Here is a 22657-nt window from a genome sequence, read left to right as displayed (position 1 = left end):
GGCTGTAGGCTAGAGTGACCACTGCAGACTTCAGGGTAAAGATGGAGTGTTAAAGGGTACACAGGACACGCCAAAACACAAGGACAAAATATTCCAGGCCAGGTCTGTAGAAACTTGTGGGCAGAATCACAGCAATGTCAGCTCAGTGCACAGGTATGGGTGAGTAGGGAGATGGAGTCTGGATGCTCCCAGAGACCTTGACTTCTCAAAGCAAGAAGCCCACTAGATTCTGGCTCATCACTACAAGGAAATGAACCTTACTCTCCCCTTTTCCTTTAACTGTCAGCTGAGCAAACAGAAAGAAGAAAGCCTTTGATTTTTGTGCTTTTTCAATTCAGAGGTTTTTGACATACCCATGGTCAACTGGAAGGGTGGCGCTTCATTCATGGTTCTATGGACCTATCTGTGGGATACCATGCCAAGGAGTCATAGTCTACCACACAGTCCTACCCTAGGGTTTCCTCCGCACAGCCACTCCATCTGTGCCATGCCTACCTTGTTATCCTTCGCTTCAATCTGCTGGGCAGACTCCTGTATCCTCTGCTGTAGCTCCATCACTGTTGTCAGGGACTTGTCACATCGCTCCTTCTGGTCCTTGATCTCCTGCTCAATGCTGAGATGGAGAAGTTCCTTTGCATCTTTGGCAGAGAACTTCTCCTCACACACTTGGTCATACTTCCTGTTCAGGCTGGCCAGTTTGTCATTTAGGTTGGAAATCTGGGTCTCCAAATCATTCTTCGTGGCTTTATATTTTGACATATCTACAACCTCTCTGGTCTCTAGATTCTTCAGTGCCTGCTTGGTATTCTGCACCTCTGTCTGGAGTTTGGAGACTTCCTTGGTTTTGTTCTGGCTTTCCTCTTCCTTTTCTCTCAGGCTGGCTTTCATGATTCCGACCTCTTTCTCGAAGGCTTCCTTCATCTGCAGATGATCCGCCAGGGGCACAGAGGAGTTCTGGTTCTCCAGCAGCTGCTGAAGCTTGCTCACTGTCTGCTGCTCTTTCTCCAGGCACTTCTGTTTATCCCTCAGTTCTTCCCGTAAGCGCTCAATTGTGTCATTGAGAGATGTTTTTAGAGCCTCCACCTGCTCCAATGGGACGGGCTGTTTCTGCAGAAGACTTTGGGCTGCGAGGACCTCGGAGGCTTGCTTGGCCTTTTCTTCTGCCAGCTTCTCTTTCTCCTTCTTCACAATGGTGTATTTTTGGGACAGGTCCTTCAGCTGCTTGTTGAGTTCTTCTGTTTTCCCACTCAGCACTCTCTCTGCTTCCCTGGCCTCTTCCACCACAGCGTTCTTACCCTTCAACTCTTTCTGAAGGGTCGCAAGATCCTGCCGCAGCCGCTCATTCTCCTGCTTGCCCTTCTTGACTTCTTCATCCCTGACGCGACACTTATGAGTTTGCTCTGATAACTGCTCCCTCAGTCCTTTCTCTGTGGCCTTGAACTTGCGTTCACATTCTTCCAAGCGGGCCAGTGGAGCATATTTCAGCTTGATGCATTCCTGGATGGTGTCAAGCTCCTTTTTCTGGGCCTTAATCTCAGCGTGCAGTGTGAGGATCTCCTCCTGGCCTCGACGGTAGTCAGCCAGAACGGCAGTGTTAGCATCCTGCGCCTCCTTCAGGCTCTGACTCACAGTGTTCATCTTTCTTGAGTGCTCTTCTAGGCTCACAAAGTCAACCTTCATTTGATTCTGAACGTTCTCCAAGTTCCTCCTCAATACCTCATTCTCATCTCTTATTTTTGAACATTCCTGGCTCATGTCGTCAAACCTTTTTTTGGCATCAAGCAAGGCTTTGTTGGTTTTCTCCAATGAGCTGCTCAGTGAGGCCTTCACTTCCTCATGGGTTTTGGTGGGTACATACTGGCTATTCAGAGTCTTTTTCAAGCTAGTGTTTTCAGACGTGAGTACATGCACTTTCTCCTGCTCCTCCGCACATTTTTTATTAAGTTCAGACAGCTGCTTTTTGAGTTCAGCAATATTGGATTTCAGACCCATTAGCTCCCTTTCATGTTTTTCAGGAGCTACAAACACAGCTTCCAGGCGGCTGACATTCTTAGTCAGCCTGTCTTTCTCCACCAGCAGTCTCTCAGCTTCCAGCGTCTTCTCTGTGTACCTCTGTGTTACCTCTGAAAGCTTCTTATTCAGATCTTCCACGCTGACATCATGGGACTTCTTCATCTCTTCGTTAACCTTTAAAGGCACATAGCACGTCTCCATCTCCACCGTGAGGCTGTGCACCTGCTGGCTGAGACGCTTGTTGTCCGTGTGGACCCTTTCCACCTCTTTCTGCAGCGTCTGGTTTTTGAGGGTTAGCTCTGTGACCTTCTTCCCCAGCTCTCCCGACTTCTGCTCCAACCTGCTCTTGAGCTGCTCGTGTTCCTCCGGTCTGATGTGCTGGGTGAGCTTGGCCCTGGCACTCTCCAGCTCCCTCTTCAACTGTCGAATCTCCCCCAGAGAGTTCTCATAGTCCCGTCCCACCTCCGCTAGCCTCTTCGCTTTCTCATTGACTTCGGTGGATAATGAGTTCTTCATGCTTTCAAACTTGTCTGTGGGGATGGAAAGCGCCAGCTTCGCCACCAGCTCTTTCAGCTGGCCCTCCAACTCCACAACCCTTCTTCCTTTCCTCTCCTTCTCTATTTCACACGTGCTGCATTCCTTCTGCAATCTCTTATTTTCCTCCACCAGCCGGCCTTCGCCTCTCTTGAGCTCTTCTACCAGCATCTCGCTCTGCTTGATTTGGTTCCTCAGCTTTCCCACCTCTGCTGAAGCTCCTTCATACTTGGCTTTCGTGTCTTTCAGCTGCTCCTTCAGTTCCTCGGTGACACGGTGGCTCCCCGTGGCTGCTTCGCTGGTCAGGTGCTCTTTCAGGGCCAGGAAGTGGGTCTGCATTTGCTTGACTTTGCCTTCAGACTCGTACATCCTCTTCTGCACATCTTTGAGGGCGTCTTCCAGCTGCTTGATCTGCTCGTCCGAGTCCTCCTTGACTCTCTCACACTCCAGAGCTAAGGCCTTGCACTCTGCTACCTTGTGAGCCAGTTCGTTTTGGAGCTTCAGTCGGTCTTGCTTTGCCGAGTCACAGAAAGTTCGCATGGCTTCTAACTCTTTCTTTAAAATCTCATTTTCAGAGTATGAGGTCTGACTGGGTAAAGAGAGCTCCAGGGGTCTTAACATAGACCTGCTTTGCATATGGGTGGATACGCCTGGGGATGTACACTGCAAAGGAAAAATAGATGTCAACTACAGAGCCTAAAGAAGACACTGTGGTGACTTCGATTTTATAGAGGGCTCTAGACCATCTACATCATCAGCAAAGGGTTTCCAGACAGTAAGATGGGAGAGATGGGTGTGGGGGAAAAATAAAGGATCAATTTTATAATCAGAAAAACAGTCCTAGGTAGGATTTCCTCAATACACTTAAAACATTGTGAGTTTTTGGGCCAATTTCTAAAGAAATTGGGTTCCGTTCTCAACTCAGCATGCCTCCCTTACCTAAGAACACCAGGTCTAGGAAACTATGCTTACTATTCCATTATGTTACCTGCCTAGACTTCAGGTTCTAAAACAAGCCATCAAACCCCCCAAGTATTGAATCTTAAATATGTAAATAACTTCATAGAATTATATATTATTAATGGCATATTATTTGTTTACTTGTTTTGTAAGGTACACATATATGGAGATAAGAGAACAAATTGTGAGTTGATTCTATCCTTCCATGATGTGGGTCCCAAGTTTGAACTAATGTCATCAGGCTTGTAGGCAGGCACCTTTACCAGCTAAGCCACCTGGCTGATCCACACACGTTATTAAATTTCTAATAAAATACATGCAACATCTGAGCACTCTCACTGTTAACTCCAATATAATGCTCTTTAAATTTTAAAACTTCTATCAAAATAAGTCCACACTGTATAAGACTTGTCAGGGAAATGTCAATCAACTAAAACAACAACAACATGTATTTTCCTTCTAGCAGGAAGATAAATAGAAATTTTTAGCACATAATCTTAATATAAAACTTGATGGATACATTGTTCCCTTGATTAATGTTGATGCAAAAAGAAATATAACTGAACTTCTGAGACAGAGAGAGAGTTCAACTATCAGGGGATATAATCACGAGAGACTCAATATAAATACTTTTACTTTTCTTGTGTAGTAAAAATGATCTTTATATAAGTACTAATTCATCAATAAATATCATGGGCCATGAGGACATCCTATTATTTCAGTAACAGAATGTTTTTGTTTTAAGCTATTGGGGTAAATGAAAACTGCCTTCCTTTTTTTCAAGAGAAAGAAATTGCCAACATAAAATACTTTCCTGACCTTGGCCTGCCTCTAGACTAGTTTTCAATTATCTTTGGACTAACACTAGTATAATTTGCCAAGAATTTATATATACAGAGTTACAACTTCCATGTTATATATAATTACAATCAAATATTTCTCTGATCTTCCCAAACACTGAGGACCCTAGCTACTGCCCTCACTGAAGACTCATGGATCTCCATCATGTACTCTTTCATTATTATTTTCTTGAGACAGTGTCAATAGCCAAGGCTAGCCTCACAAAAACTCTGCTCCTCCTGCCCACCTCCGCAGTGTGGGGCTCACAGTCATGTGCCAGCATACCAGGTTTCTGCAGCACTGGGGATGGGACCTAGGGCTTCACACATACCAGATAAATAGGTAAGAAATTAGCCAATATTCTACCTCTTGGAAACTTTCTCTGTTTTGAAGTCAACTTCAAATTTAATTTAATTTAACTATTTAATTGCAAAGAAAAAATACATTTAAAAGCCCAACTACTGCTTTTAAATGATTACACTGGAACCCTCCTACATGGCACATAGAAGCGCTAACACTCCTGATGAAGGCCGAAGATCATAGGATAGGGCAGAAAGTTCAACCTGCTGGTTAAGTCACAATCACCACAAACTCTCTAGAGGACCCCAGAAACAGCAATATGTGCTTTTACTTTTATTAAACTCTAAAATGCAAGACCAGCTTTGACCATGAAAACATTACTCAGAGCTAACATACTTAGTAGATATACAGAGGTTCCTTCATTTTAGACAGACCCAACTGTTTCCTTTTTGAAAATGGGATTTTGTTGTTGCTGTTTTTCTTTTTCTTTTTAGACAGGGTCTTACTATGTTCCAGGCTGGCCTGGAGCTTGCTATGTGGAACAAGTTGACCTCTAACTCCCAGGAATTCACCTACAAAAGCGAGCACCACCATATCTGGCCCCTTTAGTCTTTAAGTTAAATAACAAAAGTCTCACCTGAGGTTCTGTTGGGTACATTTGACCTTGTTTATGAAGCATGTCTTCTTTTCCTAATTAAAACCAATAAATGATATTTTAAATCTTCATGGCAAAGTTGGCTTATTATTAGCTAAAAATAGATATAATTTCTTGTCCTTTATTATATAATCAAAACAAAAGCAGTAGAATATAAAGTTATTTTTGTTCTTAAGTAGCCATATTTTCCTATATTATTTCTGTCAGTAAAATGAAGCATCTGCGCCAGGAGTGGTGGCGCACGCCTTTAACCCCAGCATGCGGGAGGCAGAGGCAGGCGGATCTCTATGAGTTCAAGACTAGTCTGGTCTACAGAATGAGTTCCAGGACAGCCAAGGCTACAGAGAAACCTGTCTCAGAAAAAAAAAATCATCTGCAATGGGTTGAATGAACAGGAGGCACTAAGGGTGGTTTTTCAGAAATATGTAAGACTTTCTAGAGAGATGGCTCAGTGGGCAAGAACATTTGGTACTCTTCCAGAGGACCCAAGTTCAGTCCCCAATGCTCACATTAAGTGGTTCACAACCACCTTTACAGATCCCCAGCTCCAGGGGATCTGATGGCCCCCCTTTTGTCTCTGAGGGCATACTTACCCACACAGACACATATTTTAAATTAAAATAAGTACTTTTAAAAAACAAATCTGCATGACTGTTAGGTTAAATAGGATTAAAATATGTAATCAGTCAAATTTACACACTAACATTACTGTTGCTCTTAGCTAGAGAAGCAAACTGGTAGCAAACAGTTTCTAGAGAAACTGTATCAAACTAGGGAATAAAAAGTGATGAATTATGAGTAATCCTAAAATAATAATTGCTTATGAACATGTGAAATACTTATTTGCATTGAGATCAATTTCTCCCCATCAGAAAACTACATTTGTTTCTTTCCATTAAAAAATAGTAATAATAAACCCTGAGTTGGAGAGATGGCTTAATGGTTTAAAGAACTGGCTGCTTTTCCAGAGGTTCCAGGTTCGATTCCCAGTACCCCCATAGCTGCTGACAACCATCTGTAAACTTCATCTCCAGGGGCTCCAACCCCTCCTCGGGCTCCTGGGCACTGCATGCAGGACCTCTGTGCCACATTTCACTTTGGAGGCCAAGTGTTCATCTGAGCCAAGCCTTCCATCTGCTAGGCTGTAACATGGAGACAGCTGCTGACACTGGCCAGTAGCAGCACTGTGTATAGGGAGGCAGAGCCTACAGCACAGCCATCCCTGTTTGCCCGTGTTCATACTTACGGTTACTGGAGTAACTTCCAGGTGCTGAGTGGTCACTCTGAAATCAGAAGTGCAAATTAAAACATTTTAGGTGTACATGGTCCCAATTTGTCAAATGCTCTATTTTAATTCTAAAGAGTCCCACCCTTGCAAACACCTTTGGATATGCCTTGCTCCTCTGGAGTGCTGCTCCACCTGAGTCTAAAAGGGACAAGAGCTAGCAACAGTTAGGGTCAGCGGGAGCAAGCACTTTAACAAACTCAGTCAAGAGCTTTAAGGAAAAACTGCACTGCTTTGAACACAAGAAGAATAAGCTGCAAATGAACAGAAACCTCGACGCCTCCCATTTGCTATTGCTGTGCCTGGGAGGGAAGGGAAGTGTCCACAGTCACAGCAAGGACTCATTTCCCTTCCCACAGCTGGGGCTGACCCGGGGGTATTGGAATCCCTTCTTCTCAGAACTGCTGAGGTGTAGACTACTGCTGCCGCCAGGTTAACCCAGGGCAAAGGCCTGCACACGGCAGAGCACCATCAGTGACGAAAGGGCACAGAGACTTTTTTTGTTTTGTTTTTGGTTTTTACGAGACAGGGTTTCTCTGTATTGTTTTGGAGACTGTCGGTCCGGCCTGGCCTCGAACTCACAGAGATCCGCCTGCCTCTGCCTCCCGAGTGCTGGGATTAAAGGCGTGCACCACCAATGCCCGGCTCAGAGAGGCGTTTTACTACCCTGGGTTAGCACGCACTTGGGCTGTCCCTTATCCCAAGTGAGGATGTCCACAGACTAGTGTAGAGGCAAAAATACTACACTCTCAGGGTCAGGGTGTGCCAGCTCCAACAGCTCAATGCCAACCTTCAGCTTAGGGGGCATGGCAAACATAGCCCAGTAAGTTAACGTCATCTACAGCCTCTGGTGTCAGTGCTCCAAATGCAGAGTGAAGCACGTGCAAGTATAGGTAAGCTGTTCATTCTACACAGCATCTAATACTAGAAGCGAAATCAGCCACTACATGGTCTTACATGTGCATGTAGCAGGAGGACACAATACACAGGAGCTCTAATTTTTCCTTAACTTCTCAATTACAACATGAAACTAGCCTCATTCCAGAGTGCCCAGGTTTCCCCCAATTTTAAACAAGATAAATACCTCCACATAATTTTTGGCATACAATCTTTCGTAATATCGTGGACACTCAAGTTGCGCTGGTGTGTCCACAGGTATCAAGAGTCACAGATTCTCAGACACTCAAGTCACCCTCATGTGTGCATGGGTATCAAGACTCACAGATTCTCAGATCCCTCACATGATGGAGTGCAGAGCATGGCTTGGACGATGTACACCTTCCCACATATTCTAACTAACTTCTAGATTATTCATATTGCCCAGCAGAAGGTAAATGCCATGGCAATCACTGGTGTATGGGATTACTTTGGGAAAATAACAAGAAGAAATGCATCTGTACACGTTCAATAGGGAAATTTTCCATTACTTTTTATTTACTGTCCTTTAATTTATGGATGTAGAGCTTAGGAACATGGATATGGAGATTTACTGTAAGTGATGAGCCCTAGATTAAAAAACTAATTTCATAAATACATGTAAGTAGGCCCTGGGATTTTGTTTGCTTTAAAAAATTTGCCTGTGTAAAAATGTATCACAATGAATATGCACTGACTGAGGAACGTGTCCCCATTGTTCTGGTGGGAAAGTGAGTAAACAGGACATATAACATGATCACACCCACTGAAGGAGGAAATAACTCACAAGCTATGCAAAGGAAATAAAAGGCCTTGGCCATTGCTCATTAACACTAAGATCACACTACCTACTTTTTAGCTTAACTATGATTTGTATTTAAAAACTAAACATAGCAGTTAAGACCAATCACTGTTCTTCCAGAGGGTCCAGCACCCACCCACATGGCAGCTCACAACCGGGTGCAACTCCAGTCCCAGGAAATCCAGAGCTCTCTTCTGGCCTCTGTAGGCCCCTGGTATGTGGTGCACAGGCAAAACACCCATACACATAAAATACAATTTTTATAAAAAATACACACTGGTTTTGAGATAAGAAAAATAACTTAATTTCCTTTAGTTTATCATAGCCTTACTGAAAGTTCTAAAATTGACACATTTGTCTAAAGCTACAGAAAAACATAATTTTCTGAGACATCTTCAATTTACCTCCTAGAATTAAAAAATAAATAGTATCCAAATCTTAGGTATCAGGCTCTGATGAACATGTAAGCACTCCAGGGTAGTGAAGAGTACAGCAGGGAAGCTCAAAGATGCCTGGTTTAAGCCCTGAGCGCCTGACTGGGAAACCTCAGTCCAAAACCCTCCAAGTACAGATAAAAATGAAGCCTTAGCATGGGGATTACACGGGCATCAACGCACACATGTTGCACAGAGCAGCTCCCCACCTACAGCCAGAGTTTTGAAACCACCACCTTCTGCTCAATTTCACAACCAGCCTTAAAATGTCATCAACAAATGTGGACAAAAGTAGAAGGTGACATCATCAGCTTTTCTTAAGCTTATAAAGCTGTGCTTCTAAATAACCTTCGAAGGATTCATAAAATTTATTGAGGTATCCCAACATTACCTGTGCAGTGCAATGACCTTTCACATGTGCACATCTGTCTAATCACAACCCAGATCAAAACAGAGAAGCTTACACAGCCTGGGGGCATTGTCACGCTTACCTGCAGTGAGAGACCCTTACTCCACAGAGCCCTCCCCAGGAGCTGTGGGCATCACTGCTCACTTACATGTTATTTTCCTATTTATAGTCATATCATTATAAGCTCAAGGGTTAAAACAACATATAAAGTTTTTTTAAAAGTATAAATCAACACTGAAGAAAGGGAAGAGAGTCTGGAAAGGAACTAAATGTCATCCACATGCCATTGGCTAAAATGCTCTCATCTAGCCTACAAAGTCTACAAAGTTAGGGAAAGCCACCCTAGCTCTGCCAAAGGGGCCACAAGCTCAGGAACCTTAAGTAGAGAGTGGATTTATAATTCAAGTTCAATTCTGACACCAGGCCCCTTCCCACTATCCATTGCAAAGAAGAATAATTTAATCTTTTTGTACCTCAAAATACTTAAATCTACTTTTCAGAGCCTCAATGGTTCTTATGCTTTCTTCATGTTGCTTTTCCTTAGCTGCCAAAAGGGACTTCAGCTTTTCTCTCTGAAATGGGAAGGAAAAATAAATTGGCCCTGTGTTTAAGATGGGGTAAACATTTGCTTTGAAAATGTGAACCAGAACTATGGTGGGGACTGGCTGGAGGGATTCTTCAACTGGTGGACTTTATTACTATTAGCAGAGTTTCTAATTTATAGAAATATACCAACAAAATGCATCTCTATAAGCAATATTGTTAAAACATTCGAAATTTCATTTTTTAAAATCAGTATTTTCAGACATCTTCTTTATAATTAAAATTGTTTGTTTCCTTAACAAGTTTCATGAAAACTACATTCAAAGCAGTCTTTCCGCCATACACAGTTTCTGTTTTCCATTTAAAAGTTTTACTTTAGTAATTAAGATGTTGTTGTAAAAACATGCAGATGAAAACATTACACTATTTTATTAGCCAGACCCAAAGGCTACACTATGTAGAGTTCTGTATGTGAAGGTCCGTATGTAAAGTCTATATGTAAAATGTCTACATGTCATGTCTATACATAAAGTTCTATGTGCAAAGTCTATATATAAAGTCCATATTACTTAGGTCTACATGTAACATCTATATATAAAGTCTATACTATGTCAAGTTATATATGTAAAGTCTATACTATAGAGTCCAGAATAGTGTTAATGTCCACCTTGAATCATTACTTTAGTCCCACCCTCCATTTACAAGACATCTGTAGGCTTTAAAACAAAACGTAGCACCCTACCTCACTTTCCAGATCATCGGCAACCATTACTTCCTAAGGTTAAGAAGAAGAAAACATTTTAATTCTTGAACATTTTCCTTGAAGAGCATGAACTCAGAAAATATCTTCAGAATGTATGGTACATATCTTTAAGATCGGGGACAAGGATGTGAGGAGGTATGTCTTTGGGCAACGTGTCTGTCCTGTGAGCTGTCATTAATTCTACTCACTAACTGCAAAAACATTTTGATTCTTGAGTCAAGAGTCTCCCAGACTCATGCACTCTTCCTCCTCCATCAACAATCTTCAATCCTTGTGCTGACTTCCGTCACTCTCATCTCTCTTTCTGGGAGACCTAGTAACTTAGATGCTCTCCCATCTCTGACTTTTCATACTTGCCAAGTCCATACCTTTCCCTAAATTATAGGACATTTTTCCAGTTTGCTTTTTTTGGGGGGAGGGATCAGAATGTTCCTTCCTCCTTTTTTTTTTTTTTTTTTTTTTTTTTTGGTTTTTTGAGACAGGGTTTCTCTGTATTGTTTTGGAGCCTGTCCTGGAACTCGCTCTGTAGACCAGGTTGGCCTTGAACTCACAGAAATCCGCCTGCCTCTGTCTCCGAGTGCTGGGATTAAAGCTGTGCACCACCAATAACCTGGCAAAACAACCTATTTTTAACACATAGATAAAACATCCTCTTGTCTTACGGATAATACTAACAGTGGACGATCTGGAGTTTTATTTTTTGGATTTCCTTTCCCTGCACAATCCATTGTTTCTGTGTTTCTCTGGTGTCTGCTTGGTATCCACATTCTGGGGCTGGGGATCTCTTAGGATATCTAACACTTTGGTTTTTCCTCAATTCAAGAATGAATGGAGAACTATGTGATTGGACTACAAGCTAAGTACTCCTCAGTTCAGCAACTAAAATCTACTGCAGGAGTAGAGAACCTTGGCTATGAAAGGACAACCATGGTGTATCTCTTCTGCATGAACAGAAGCATCATTTGAGACTTCACCATGACAACTCATCCTGGATGAGACATACACTCGGAAATCCTCAGCTAAACTAGACTACAAGTATTTTCTCCTTCCTGCCTAAAAATAATGACTTATGGACATTTCTTACATTTGAAATTTCTTATACATCCATCTGTATTTTATTTTTAATTCCATGTATTTTGTGTGTTTGTGTGAGCCTCCACATGCCTGTGGAGGTCAGAAGAGGATGTCAGATCCCCTGGAGTTGGAGTTACAGATGGTTACAGGCAGCTGGGTGTGGATGCTGAGAACCAAACCCAGGCCCTCTGCAAGAGAAGTACATCCTCTAACTGCTGGGTCACCTCTCTGGACCACAAATCCAACTTTGTACATACCAGAGGATTGCACCCACATGTCACTGCTTCTGGGATTCTGCTGAGAACAATGGCACTGAACTACCTCCTCACTCCATCTGGCTTTTTCAAAACTCAATGATCTGTCCTCTCATCTAAATACCCACTGTCAGCCTGCCAACTATCCAATGCTACTTCATACATACAACATTAAATGTCTGAAGGGAAGGGTTTAGCCCCAATAAGATTAGGACACCCAGCAAGGGCTACCACCCAACTTCACCTCCTTTTAAAAGTTTTCTGTGCATTTTATATTGACGTGAAGAGATGGGCCACAGGCAAAGGTTGACTGTGGATGATTGCTACAGGTGGTAAAATAGCTTTGGATTTTCAGACTGTTGGAGGTCTCCCCTGGAACTGCCCTCTTTAGATCCCACCCGAGAAAGCCCACCAAGGGTCAGCTCCGCCCTCTGAGATGCTCAAGACCACACGCCCCACCACCTGCCACATGGTTCTCCCTTGTGGTTTCTCCTCTTCCCCTGGGACCACCTGGGAATGCTTTGCTCAGATTAAAACCTGGACTTTAACTTGGCCTTATCTGATTTATTACATCAGCAGAGTGTCTTAATATTGGGGTACAGAAACTTATCACAGACTATTTACCTCATTCAGCTGTAACTGTAAACCATTGACTTTATCCAGGAGTATTTTTTGCTCTTGCTGAATTTTCCTCAACCTCTCTCTCAAATCTTCATTTTCAATCTCTAGATCCTTTAATAATAATAAATAACAACAAATCAACATAACAGAGCAATGACACAGGAAGTCTTTCAAAGTACATTGCTATCACATATGGATATGCATTGAGAAAAGTTTAAATGATACAAAATTTTTTGTGGGGGCTGAAGAGATGGCTCAACAGTTGAGTGTTTCCTGTTCTTGCAGAGGATTTGAATTAGGTTCCCAGCACCCACGTTGGGTATACAACACCTGCAACTCCAGACTAGGGGATCTGAGATCTTCTGGTCTCCATGGACACCCACATTCAAATGCACACACACACACACATACACGCACACGCACGCACGCACACACGCACGCACGTACGCAAGATAAATAAAAAATTTAAAATCTTTTCTTTTCTTTCTTTTGAGTTTTCTGTGCATTTTGTCTTGTTGGCTATGCTGGGTTCCAGCACATGCCCTGCCACAAGTCACATCCCTCACATACAATATAATAATTTCAACAACTCTCACATGATTGAAAAATCTAAAAACCAACAGTAATGTTGCTGCTATAATAGCTGATAAATTCAAGTAAAATAAACACATAACTGTTACTGAGACAAATGAAAACCGGAAGCTACTTATGGAAACAAAATAGCAGAAGGATGTGTACTTTTAGCTTTTGATTAAGAATTCCCAAACTTATAAGAACATTCCAGTTCTTTTTCTAAACTGATACTTATATGGTGGCTCTGATAAAACATTACAATCTCCTATATGAAGGCACAGTTCACATGTTTTAAGTTTTCAGTTTTATGTGTGTGCAGGAGCACCCCCTACTCCAACCTGACGAGTGCAGCCCCCAGAGGCCAGAAGAAGGCACTGGGTCCCCAAGAGCTGGAGGTTCAGGAGGCTGTGAGCCAGCTTTCATGGGTGCTGGGAACTGAACTCAGGTTCCCTGCAAAAGCAGTATGTGCTGCTAACCACTGAGCCATCTCTCCACCTGCTCCCAAAGTCCTTTTCTGGAGATAGGGTCTTCCTCTGTAGTCCAGGTTAGCCTTGAACTCATGACAATCTTTGTGCCCCAGCCCCAAATGCTGTTAATACAGTCATAAACCACCACTATCCAGTTGTAGTCTACTTCCTTAATGCTGCACAACAAAGTAAAAGCCCAAACAAAATGCTCTCATTCTATCATACTGAAAGCAGCTATTCAATTTAGTTCAGCAGTAGTTCAATCAAGGAAACTAATTAAGGCTCTTTCTCTAATATAACCATGTAATAACTCCCCCTGATAACCTCAACAAACATGAAGTGAAATGGTAGTTAGTTGAGTGGAATTATTTTTCGTAACCAAAACAAATACTACTTTAAGTTCAGGCTTTATTTCCTTGGCATTAGTGGCTCTTAATTTTCTAAAATGAACATAGATGCCTGGTTTATATGATGATGATAAATTAAACCATACATATTTGTTTTCAATGTTATAGGATTTAATTATATAACATGCATAAGAAAAGTCAACTCCTAAGGAGGGGACTGTTGAGAAACTGGCCACAGATCACAGCAGCCTTCCTAACGCCCCACCCATCTTATCAGTATCTTGTTTATTCTCTTCTTCCCAGTACACACAGCATTCAAGTCATTGTCCTTCTTGAATTACACTGATTTCATTTAATTTCTTTAATGGGTGTGGGGTGGGAAGAGAGAGAGAGGGAGGAAGGAAGGAAGGGATGGAGAGGGAGAGAAAACACCAAGGAACACATGTGGAGGTCACTTGCTGAAGGTGGGCATTCTCCTTCCACTACTCGGATCCAGGGATTGACTCAGGACCCCATCCTTGGCATCAAGTGCCCGTATGCGTTGAGCCCTCTCGTGGGCCCCACGATGTTGTGTAGGGCAGGCAACATGAACTTGCTTTTCCCTTTTACCTGAAAGTTGTGATGCTCCCTCTGACTTGACTTCATGTTTCCGTCATCTTGAGCATGCGACAAGCTCCGCTTCGTAGAACATTAGGAGAGCACAGGTTAGGATATATAAAGTGACATAAAAGTACATTTTCTCTTAACGCAGTGGTTCTCAACCTTCCTGATGCTTTGTGGTGACCCCCAACCACAACATTGTATTTGTTGACACTTCATAACTGTAACTGATGTTGCTACTGTGTGAATCGTAGTGTAAATATCTGACATTCGATCACTGTAAAATGGATGTTCAACTCTTAAGTTAAGAACCCTATTGGTGGCTTTCAGTTCTTCCAATGTTACATTTCCCCATCCACACCACAAGGTGGCAGTGTTTCCACTTAAACCCCCTCAAATCAGAATTTTAAACTTCTACTTAAGGATTCATCTTAACTAAAGTCACAAACGTTTAAAATGGAAAATATGTAAGACACACAAAACCAAAAAAGTCCTTCTATAAATCGCCACCCACTGCCCAAAGGAAGAAACTCATTTAAAAATGTTCCTGGAGGGAGAGGAAATCATGCTGAGTCTGAAAGACAGTGTAGGCTTCTTTACCTCTCTAAGCATGGCTGGGGCAAAGCCTCAAGAAGCCAGTGAAGGGAGAGGCAGACAATGGCGCAGCTAAGCTACACAAAGAACTCCCCAGAACCGAGCTGGGTATGCACCTGCTTCTCTACACTACGCTTTGAATCTACTCCGGCTTAGAGATGGGCTCTAACAAAAACAGCAGGGGCTGACAAGAGGACAAATAATCTGCCTACTGTTCATCCGCATCCATCTGTAATTAGGCACAACAGCTAATCCAGGAAGGCTATTCCGCTGTTCTTGGACTATTTTTCCTTTTTAAAACTTCTAGTTCAATTCTCCAAGGTGTTTTTGTTTTGCTTTTTTGTATTTTCTATTACTGGTTTGAATTTTGGTTTGTCAAGTTTTAAGCCATCGTTTGACATAGGACTGGTTGAAGAATTAGAAAACGGGCTCCATTACAGAGGCACGGTAGTCGGAAGTTGGTCTGCACTCTACTCCCAGCTTCATTCAGCTAATGCTACCTGACAACTCTCCACTGAGCCATCTCTTCCCCCTCCCCTTCCTAACCCTCACATGGTCTGCTCTCACCCTGCCAGGCTCACACGTGCTACATCAGTCCCACCCCTTAAGACTCAGGACCCTCCAGGTGCCTCTGGCTCCCTGCGGCCGTACTGCAAAGTCCCGACCATGCAGCTGGTCTCTCCACACTTCTGCACACCACTGCAGTCACCCTGGGCTTGGGACTTCCCTAGGGAGGCCTCTCTCACAGCTCATGCTCTTTGTATCTTTACCCCTCCTCAGCTTTTCCTCCCAGACCTGCCATGGCACCGGCACCGTGTCCGCCTCTGCTTACTGCACCTCTCTGTTGCTAACCAGAGTGCTCCATGAGGGCAGGGACTCAGCACACCACACCTCCCTCAGCACTTAGAATGGCAACTGGCACCCTGTATGCAGTCAAGTGCGCCAGTTTGCCTCTGACAACTACATTTGGGCTCTCTGGCACTAGACACAGAGCTCTCGATCGACAACCGATCTCTATAAATATATCCGATAAATCAAGGAAACATGGGATTTGGAGCTCCATTTGTCTTACTGTTCCCAGCAAAATATTGACTCCTTGCATTCACTTAAGTAATTCCTACACCATGGACAGAGTTTCATTGCCATACTGATAATCAATAACACTTTATCTTAAATAGATGTGCATTGCAGGACTCCACCCCGGCGTTTCTGGGAAACGGGGAAGACCGAAAGCAGTTGCTCCAGACAGAAACATTATCAACAGACAAGAGCCATGCATGAGTGCATACTGCACCTCTGACAGAGTGAATGGAAGCCCCGCTGCAGCTGCAGCACAGCTCAGATGGTGGGAGAGGTAGAGGGATGGGCGGGGCAATGAGCATGAAGATGCTAGGAAAGTACCTGGTTCCTTCCTCCTCAGTTTGGAAGTGGCCAGATGCCCCCACGAGAGCAAAGTGGGGGGGCCTGGAAGGGAGCGGCCGGCAGAAGAGGAATCTATGCCAGCACTAGCTTTGGAGCCAGGTGTCGTGAACCAAACCCCACTCTAACTTGGAAAGATGAGAAGACTGTGTTAAGACTTTCACTCAAACTGGGACATGAAGGGAAGGGGTCACGTGAGATTTTTAAAAATTAGTACCAAGTAAAGTGTTTTGGGTATCATGCTATTTTTTTAAATGCATACAGATTATGTATGGATTAAACGCATACAGAAAAGACACCAAAAAGAAATAAAACCTTCAATAGTGGAATTGAAGTCACAAGATATAACTAGTTTTGAAGTGTTTTCAGCAGGGTGTGTTGGTACATGCCTGTTATCCAGCACTCAGGGGAGGCTGAGACAGGAGAACAGCAAGACCAAGGACAGCCTAGGTTACACAGCAAGATACTTGTCTCCAAACACAAAAACAATTCCCTGTTTTTCTTCACTTTTCATTTCATTGGGGGAATCTTCTATTTAACAATATGATCAGCTCTGTTGTTCATGCCCAAATCCCTTGAAGAATCTCAATAAGGATGTTTGAGGCCCCATTTAGGACATGACATCCTACTGGAAACCTCACTTCCCTGTCTCAAGCTGAGTGACACAGTTTTTTTTTTTTTTTTTAAACAGCATCTCAAGCTCTGAGACTACTCCATGTGCACTGACTACCTGGGGCAGACAACATGTGATTAAACTCAAAAGCCCCACATGGAACCACTAACCAGTTTAAAGGAAGACATCAGCGAAAGGGTTGGATAAAATTGTTTTTAAAAATTAAAATAAAGGCACACCTGTTGCAAAGGCGGTCCTTTCCTCCAAAGTTCTCTCCCTAAGGATTTAAAGAGAAAACCCATGAGACCGGGCACAACTTAGGCAGAAGGCATTCCCCAACTGCACCATTGAGAAAATATCCCCTTTTCCTTTACAGCTTTAGTTTTCCTTTAAAACTTGCTATTTTTTAGTTTACTCCCAAAACCTATGTTTGAAACAGTAGTGAAAGTCTGTTTTGCCTACCAAATTAGCAAAGATTTTTTTAAATGATGATATTCAGATAAATAGAAAGGTAACTTATCAACATATGCAATTTTAAATAAATATGCATATCCTATAATTTAACAATCCAAATTGTAAGGGAAAATCTTTTTAAAGATTTATCTTTTTATAACTATGTGGGGTAGGGCACATGCATACAGTACCCACAGAGGCCAACAGATGCCCTGGAGCTGGAGTTACAGGTAGTTGTGAGCCTGAATTCTGGTCATATGGAAAAGCAGCAATTGCTCTAAACTGCTGAGCCGTCTCTCCAGCCCTCCAGGGAGGAGAGGGCTGATCTAGGCAATTATAAAATATGTAAAAATATTTACATACACACTAGTAAAAAACTAACTTAAGCACCACCTAGCTAAAGCTGCTTTAAATAAATGGAATTCTGTACATCAATAAAAATTATCCTGCAAAAATATTTATGCAGGAACAGTCTTCCAAATGCATTACACAAGAAAGCTACGGTCCAGTTCAGAACTCAAGTGGCATTTATGCCACTTTACAGCTGAGAAACAGCCAGGTGTTGGTGGCGCATGCCTTTAACCCCAGCACTTAGGAGGCAGAGGCAGGCAGGTATCTATGAGATCGAGATCAGCCTGGTCTATAGAGAGAATTCCAGGACAGCCTCCAAAGCTATACAAAGGCTCCACAGCTGGGTTGTTCTATAGGTCCTAGCTTTTCCCTAAGAAACAGACACACATTTGGCACATGTCAGATGAGTAGTTTAAATATATTGATACTTTCTTTAAAAGAAATGGTTTTTTTTTTGACAGACTAGGGCTAGAAAGCTGGCTCTGTAGTTAAGAGCATTTAGCTCTTGCAGAGGAACCAAGTTCAGATCCCAGCACCCACACTGGTATCCCACAACTGCCTGTAACTCCAGCTCCAGGAGTTCTGACTCCCTCATTTAGCCTCCATGGACAACTGCACTAATGCACATACCTCCCCTGCCCCCACCCCAGAAACAGAATTTTAAAGAAATTAAAACAACCACCACCACCACCATCTTAGGATCTCTATGGGGCAAGCCTAGTATACCTGAGTTCCATGGTGGCCAGGGCTACATATCTCAAAGCAAAGAAACAAAAACCTTGGTTAAGTATAAAAATTGATTACCTCACCCCTCCTTACGAAAACATTAGCATGGTCAGTTTTTTATGCTTTATTACAGTATGAGTAGGAAAATCCTGTTGCTTTTTCCTTAGCTTGAGTTAATCCACAGTGATCGGGATAGGCTGAGGAATCAAAAAATAGTGGGCCCAACTGCCTCGAAATGGGAGTTCAGCTCCCAGCACCCACATAGCAGCACACAGCTGCTCTGGCTCGGGGAATCAGACTCCCTCCTCTGGCCTTCACGGGTACCTACACTCACAGGTACAAACCAGTAATCAGACACACATAATTAAAAACTTCAAAACATTTTTAAAAATTATGTCCCTTATAGAAACCTGCAAGCACCTTTGTTGGTGTTTTCTGACGCTGTCTTCAGTAGATTCAGGATGTCCAGATTGTCACCAATTCTCGCATAATAAGAACTGTCATGGCCAAGAGCATCCAGCAATGTCACATCTGCCCCATTTTTAACCAGAACTTCTACAGCATCTCTGCAACCATATTCACAACCCAGCATGAGAGCTGTCCTGAAAGCAGATAGAAAAATCAAGACCTTGTGGAAATTCCATGGAATATTTCAGAAGTATCCTGCTAGGAAAGACTGCCTTTGAAAGGGCAGATTCAACCTCAGAAACTACATTTCCTATAGATTCATGTATTGCTTTATCTTGTTATATTTTTATTCATCAAATTTCTAAAACAAAAATCCTATTATTTTGTGTTTAGCGGCAGAGAGAGAAATCTAACCTCGTTTTCTGCTGTCTGTCAGCCTCAAACTCACTGCGGAGTGCGAATGATCCTGGACTTCAGATCCTGCAGCCTCCACCCCAGTGCTGGGCTTACAAGCATGCACACCACACCTGCCCCGCCATCATCTTACACACTTTAACTACATCACCTGCTAAGTTAACATGGTTTATTCCAGTTCTTCAATGCCCTATAAATAAGTCTTCCTTTCAAAAACCTTCCCTACTATAGTTCTTACCCAATCTGCTCATAATCCAACTGCTCAAATGCTCCTGGTGAACTAACCCACATTACACAACCTTTCCCTCCCCCAGTGGCGGGAAGTATAGATGCACAGATTAAGATACACAGGACTTAGTTAAGTGTAGGTTAATTTTATTCGGGGAGAAGTCACATACACAAGAAACCGATGACCCGCAAGTTCCAGTTCCAAGGATCCATACTCAGGCTGCTCTCCATGACCCAACCAGAACCAAGAGAGCTCAAAGACCTACTCCACCCCACCCCACATCCACACCTGATACCACGCCTAAATGGGCATGGCCAATGCAGCAGGTGCAGGTGGGGTGGATATCTCACTACGGGGAAACAGATTCTGCTCTTGATGTCCTGTTTAAGGGAGTCATGCTGGGGATATAGCTTGGTTGCAGGGTACTTGCCCAGCATGCACAAGGCCCTGAATTTGATTCCCCACCCATAGGCAGGGTTCTACATGCCTATGATCCCAGCACACGGAGATGAGGGCCTGAGATAAAAAACAAGGTCATTCTTAGCTTCATGGCAAGTGAATAAATAAACAAATAAAACAGCAGTGCTAGGATGAAAGACCCTTGCTTCCTCACACACAGGCCTTTCCACACCTCACTAATCATGGACCTCTTTCTCCTCTGTATCCACCATTGGAGCATGAGCCTCACTGCGTCTACAAAGAACAGTCATGCGGCAATATAACTAAGTTCTCAGGGAGAGTCAGCAGGAGCCTAGACACCATCTTGTCAAATCTATGCTTACCACTGAGGGAACAGACACATGATGAAATGCTGACTGATCCACATCTAATAAAATGGCTGATTCTGTATCTACTAAAGTGACTGATCCTATATCTACTAGTGTGACTTATCCTACATCTACTAAAGCAACTGATCCTACACCTAACTAAAGGACTAATCCTATACCCACTAAGTGACTGGTCCTATACCCACTAAGTGACTGGTCCTATACCCACTAAGTGACTGGTCCTATACCCACTAAGTGACTGGTCCTATACCCACTAAGTGACTGGTGCCATATCCAATCAAATGACTTATCATATCTCTCCTACAATGACTTACCCCATATCTCCACTAGCATAACTTATCCTATATCTGACTCCTGTTTCAATTGTGAATACTGGATATCCTCTCCTTGTTTTTCTACACATGCTGCCTTCTGCAGCTATGCCCCCCATAGGAGATTAATAGTTTTCTTAGATTAAAACCACTAAAGATAAAACAAGAGGAGAAACTTAAATAGTGTCAAAAACTGTATTTCTAAAACCATCCACTACCAAGCTTATACAAATACACAGCACCTCGTCTCACTTTGGGGTGAATGTCCAACAAAAGCAAAGTATTTTAAGAGCTATACGATCAATAAAAATATCAAGCAGTTTAATGGGGTCAGTGGGGTCACCCTTCTTGAATCCTAATTTAACTTTAAAACCAAATCTCCTTAGTCATTCTTGGAACCAGAGTATGATATCTGCAGAAATGCAGAGATACCACTTTCTTGATCACACTGGTGACTTCAGAATGCCCTTCTTTGAAATATGTGAAAACAAAGATGGGGGGGGGCAGGGAGCCACAGCAGAAGGAGATCAACAGACAACATATGCTTATATGAAGATGCCCTTATGTAGCACAGTACCATGTGCAAGGAATATATACCATGAGAATTTTAGGAAATATTTCAAAAAGAAGTATCTGAATAATAAAAATTCAAGGTAAAAACTCTGACACCTAAATACAATTTTATTATACCTGTCTACTTCCAATGAACTACAAACAACAGGATGCATGTTTAGAAGAATAAAATTAAGCAAAAGGGCACTTGTAAGAATTATAAAAGCTCAGAAATTTTAGTTATAAAATATCATAATAAACGTATTGGGGCAATATTTTCCAGTTACTTATCAATAGAGCCTTAATGACCAGAATCATCATACTTCTAGTGTAAGCAAGCATTGCAACATAATTGACCAAGAGACAATTATGAATAGAAATTACTAGACCATGACAACTGAAATAGCATTAAATACAGGAGTATTGGTGAAGGGACTCTGTTCTGGTTAGTGATGATTAACAACTGAGCCAGCCCAGAGTCATTTGAGAAGAGAAGCCTCAGCTGAGAAGTTACCTAGACCAGATGGACCTGCAGGCATCTCTCTGGGGAGTTTCTTGATTATTAATTAGTGTAGGAGGGCCCAGTCCACTGTGGGCAGCACCATCCCTCCTAGGCAGATGGGTTTAGCCTGTACATAAAAACTAGTTGAGCATATACGCCTGAGAGTCAGCAAGCCAAGTTCCTCCATGGTCTCTCCTTCAAGTTCCTGCTTGAGTTCCTGGCTTAGATTCCCTCAATGACAGACTGTGTCCTGTAAACTAAAATAAAGCCATCCCTCCATCACCCCAAGGTTCTTTTGGTCAGAGCACTCTATTCCAGCAACAGAAAGGAAACCAGAAGTATTTAAGGGCAAAGTGAACTCAGACCTGGAGGCAATACCACTGAGTCCACTAAGGAGAAACTCTGAGGAAAATTCAAAGTGGTTCATGTCAAATTCAGGGTACCCTGCTTTAATCTCAAGATAATGTCTCATGTAAAGATACAGACTGTGGATATATTTTTTAAATTGTCTTTATTTGTACCTATTACATTAAAGACCTTTAGAAAGTTTTAAATAGCCAGGGTATCTTTTCCTAGTTTTCTGAGGCAATATGGGCCTTAGTTACTGTTTTCCCTCAGCATTCTTCCAAGGACAGAAAGTGGGATGGGAAGACCAGGTTATAGCAACAGTGTCAGAGACCTCCAGCTGCTACAAGGAACCACCATAAAAGATTTACCTGTTTTGCTTGTCTCTGGAATTGATATCTGCCCCTCTGTCTATCAGCAATTGACAAATTGTTGGCCTACACATCTGTGTCGCCAGAACAAGAGGTGTCCGTCCATCCTAAAAACAAGAAAAACAAAGTGACTTTAAAGCAACAAGTCTTCCAGAATGTGAGTGTTACAACGCCTGAATTGAAATGTGAACA

At 42.6% G+C, this 22657-nt stretch overlaps 1 protein-coding gene across 3 annotated transcripts in view; it reads right to left on the bottom strand.

The window, feature by feature from the left end:
* Uaca (uveal autoantigen with coiled-coil domains and ankyrin repeats) overlaps window positions 1–22657 on the bottom strand; it is a 91060-nt gene that overhangs the window by 5975 nt on the left and 62428 nt on the right. For all 3 annotated transcript variants that reach the window (XM_040739644.1, XM_013117458.3, XM_005075593.4), the window contains 10 exons: window positions 22466–22572; window positions 18966–19147; window positions 17255–17292; window positions 14399–14467; window positions 12406–12513; window positions 10433–10465; window positions 9621–9719; window positions 6549–6585; window positions 5285–5337; window positions 496–3210 (listed from right to left, as the gene is read on the bottom strand). In XM_040739644.1, the coding sequence (XP_040595578.1) occupies window positions 496–3210; window positions 5285–5337; window positions 6549–6585; window positions 9621–9719; window positions 10433–10465; window positions 12406–12513; window positions 14399–14467; window positions 17255–17292; window positions 18966–19147; window positions 22466–22572 (3441 nt within the window). The remainder of the gene's footprint in view (window positions 1–495; window positions 3211–5284; window positions 5338–6548; window positions 6586–9620; window positions 9720–10432; window positions 10466–12405; window positions 12514–14398; window positions 14468–17254; window positions 17293–18965; window positions 19148–22465; window positions 22573–22657) is intronic.

Source organism: Mesocricetus auratus, unplaced genomic scaffold (genome assembly GCF_017639785.1).
Source record: "Mesocricetus auratus isolate SY011 unplaced genomic scaffold, BCM_Maur_2.0 Super-Scaffold_100691, whole genome shotgun sequence".
In the NCBI taxonomy this organism is placed as follows: Eukaryota; Metazoa; Chordata; class Mammalia; order Rodentia; family Cricetidae; genus Mesocricetus; species Mesocricetus auratus.
The sequence above is the reverse complement of the archived record's forward strand: the minus strand, read 5'-3'. Positions and strand labels throughout refer to the sequence as shown.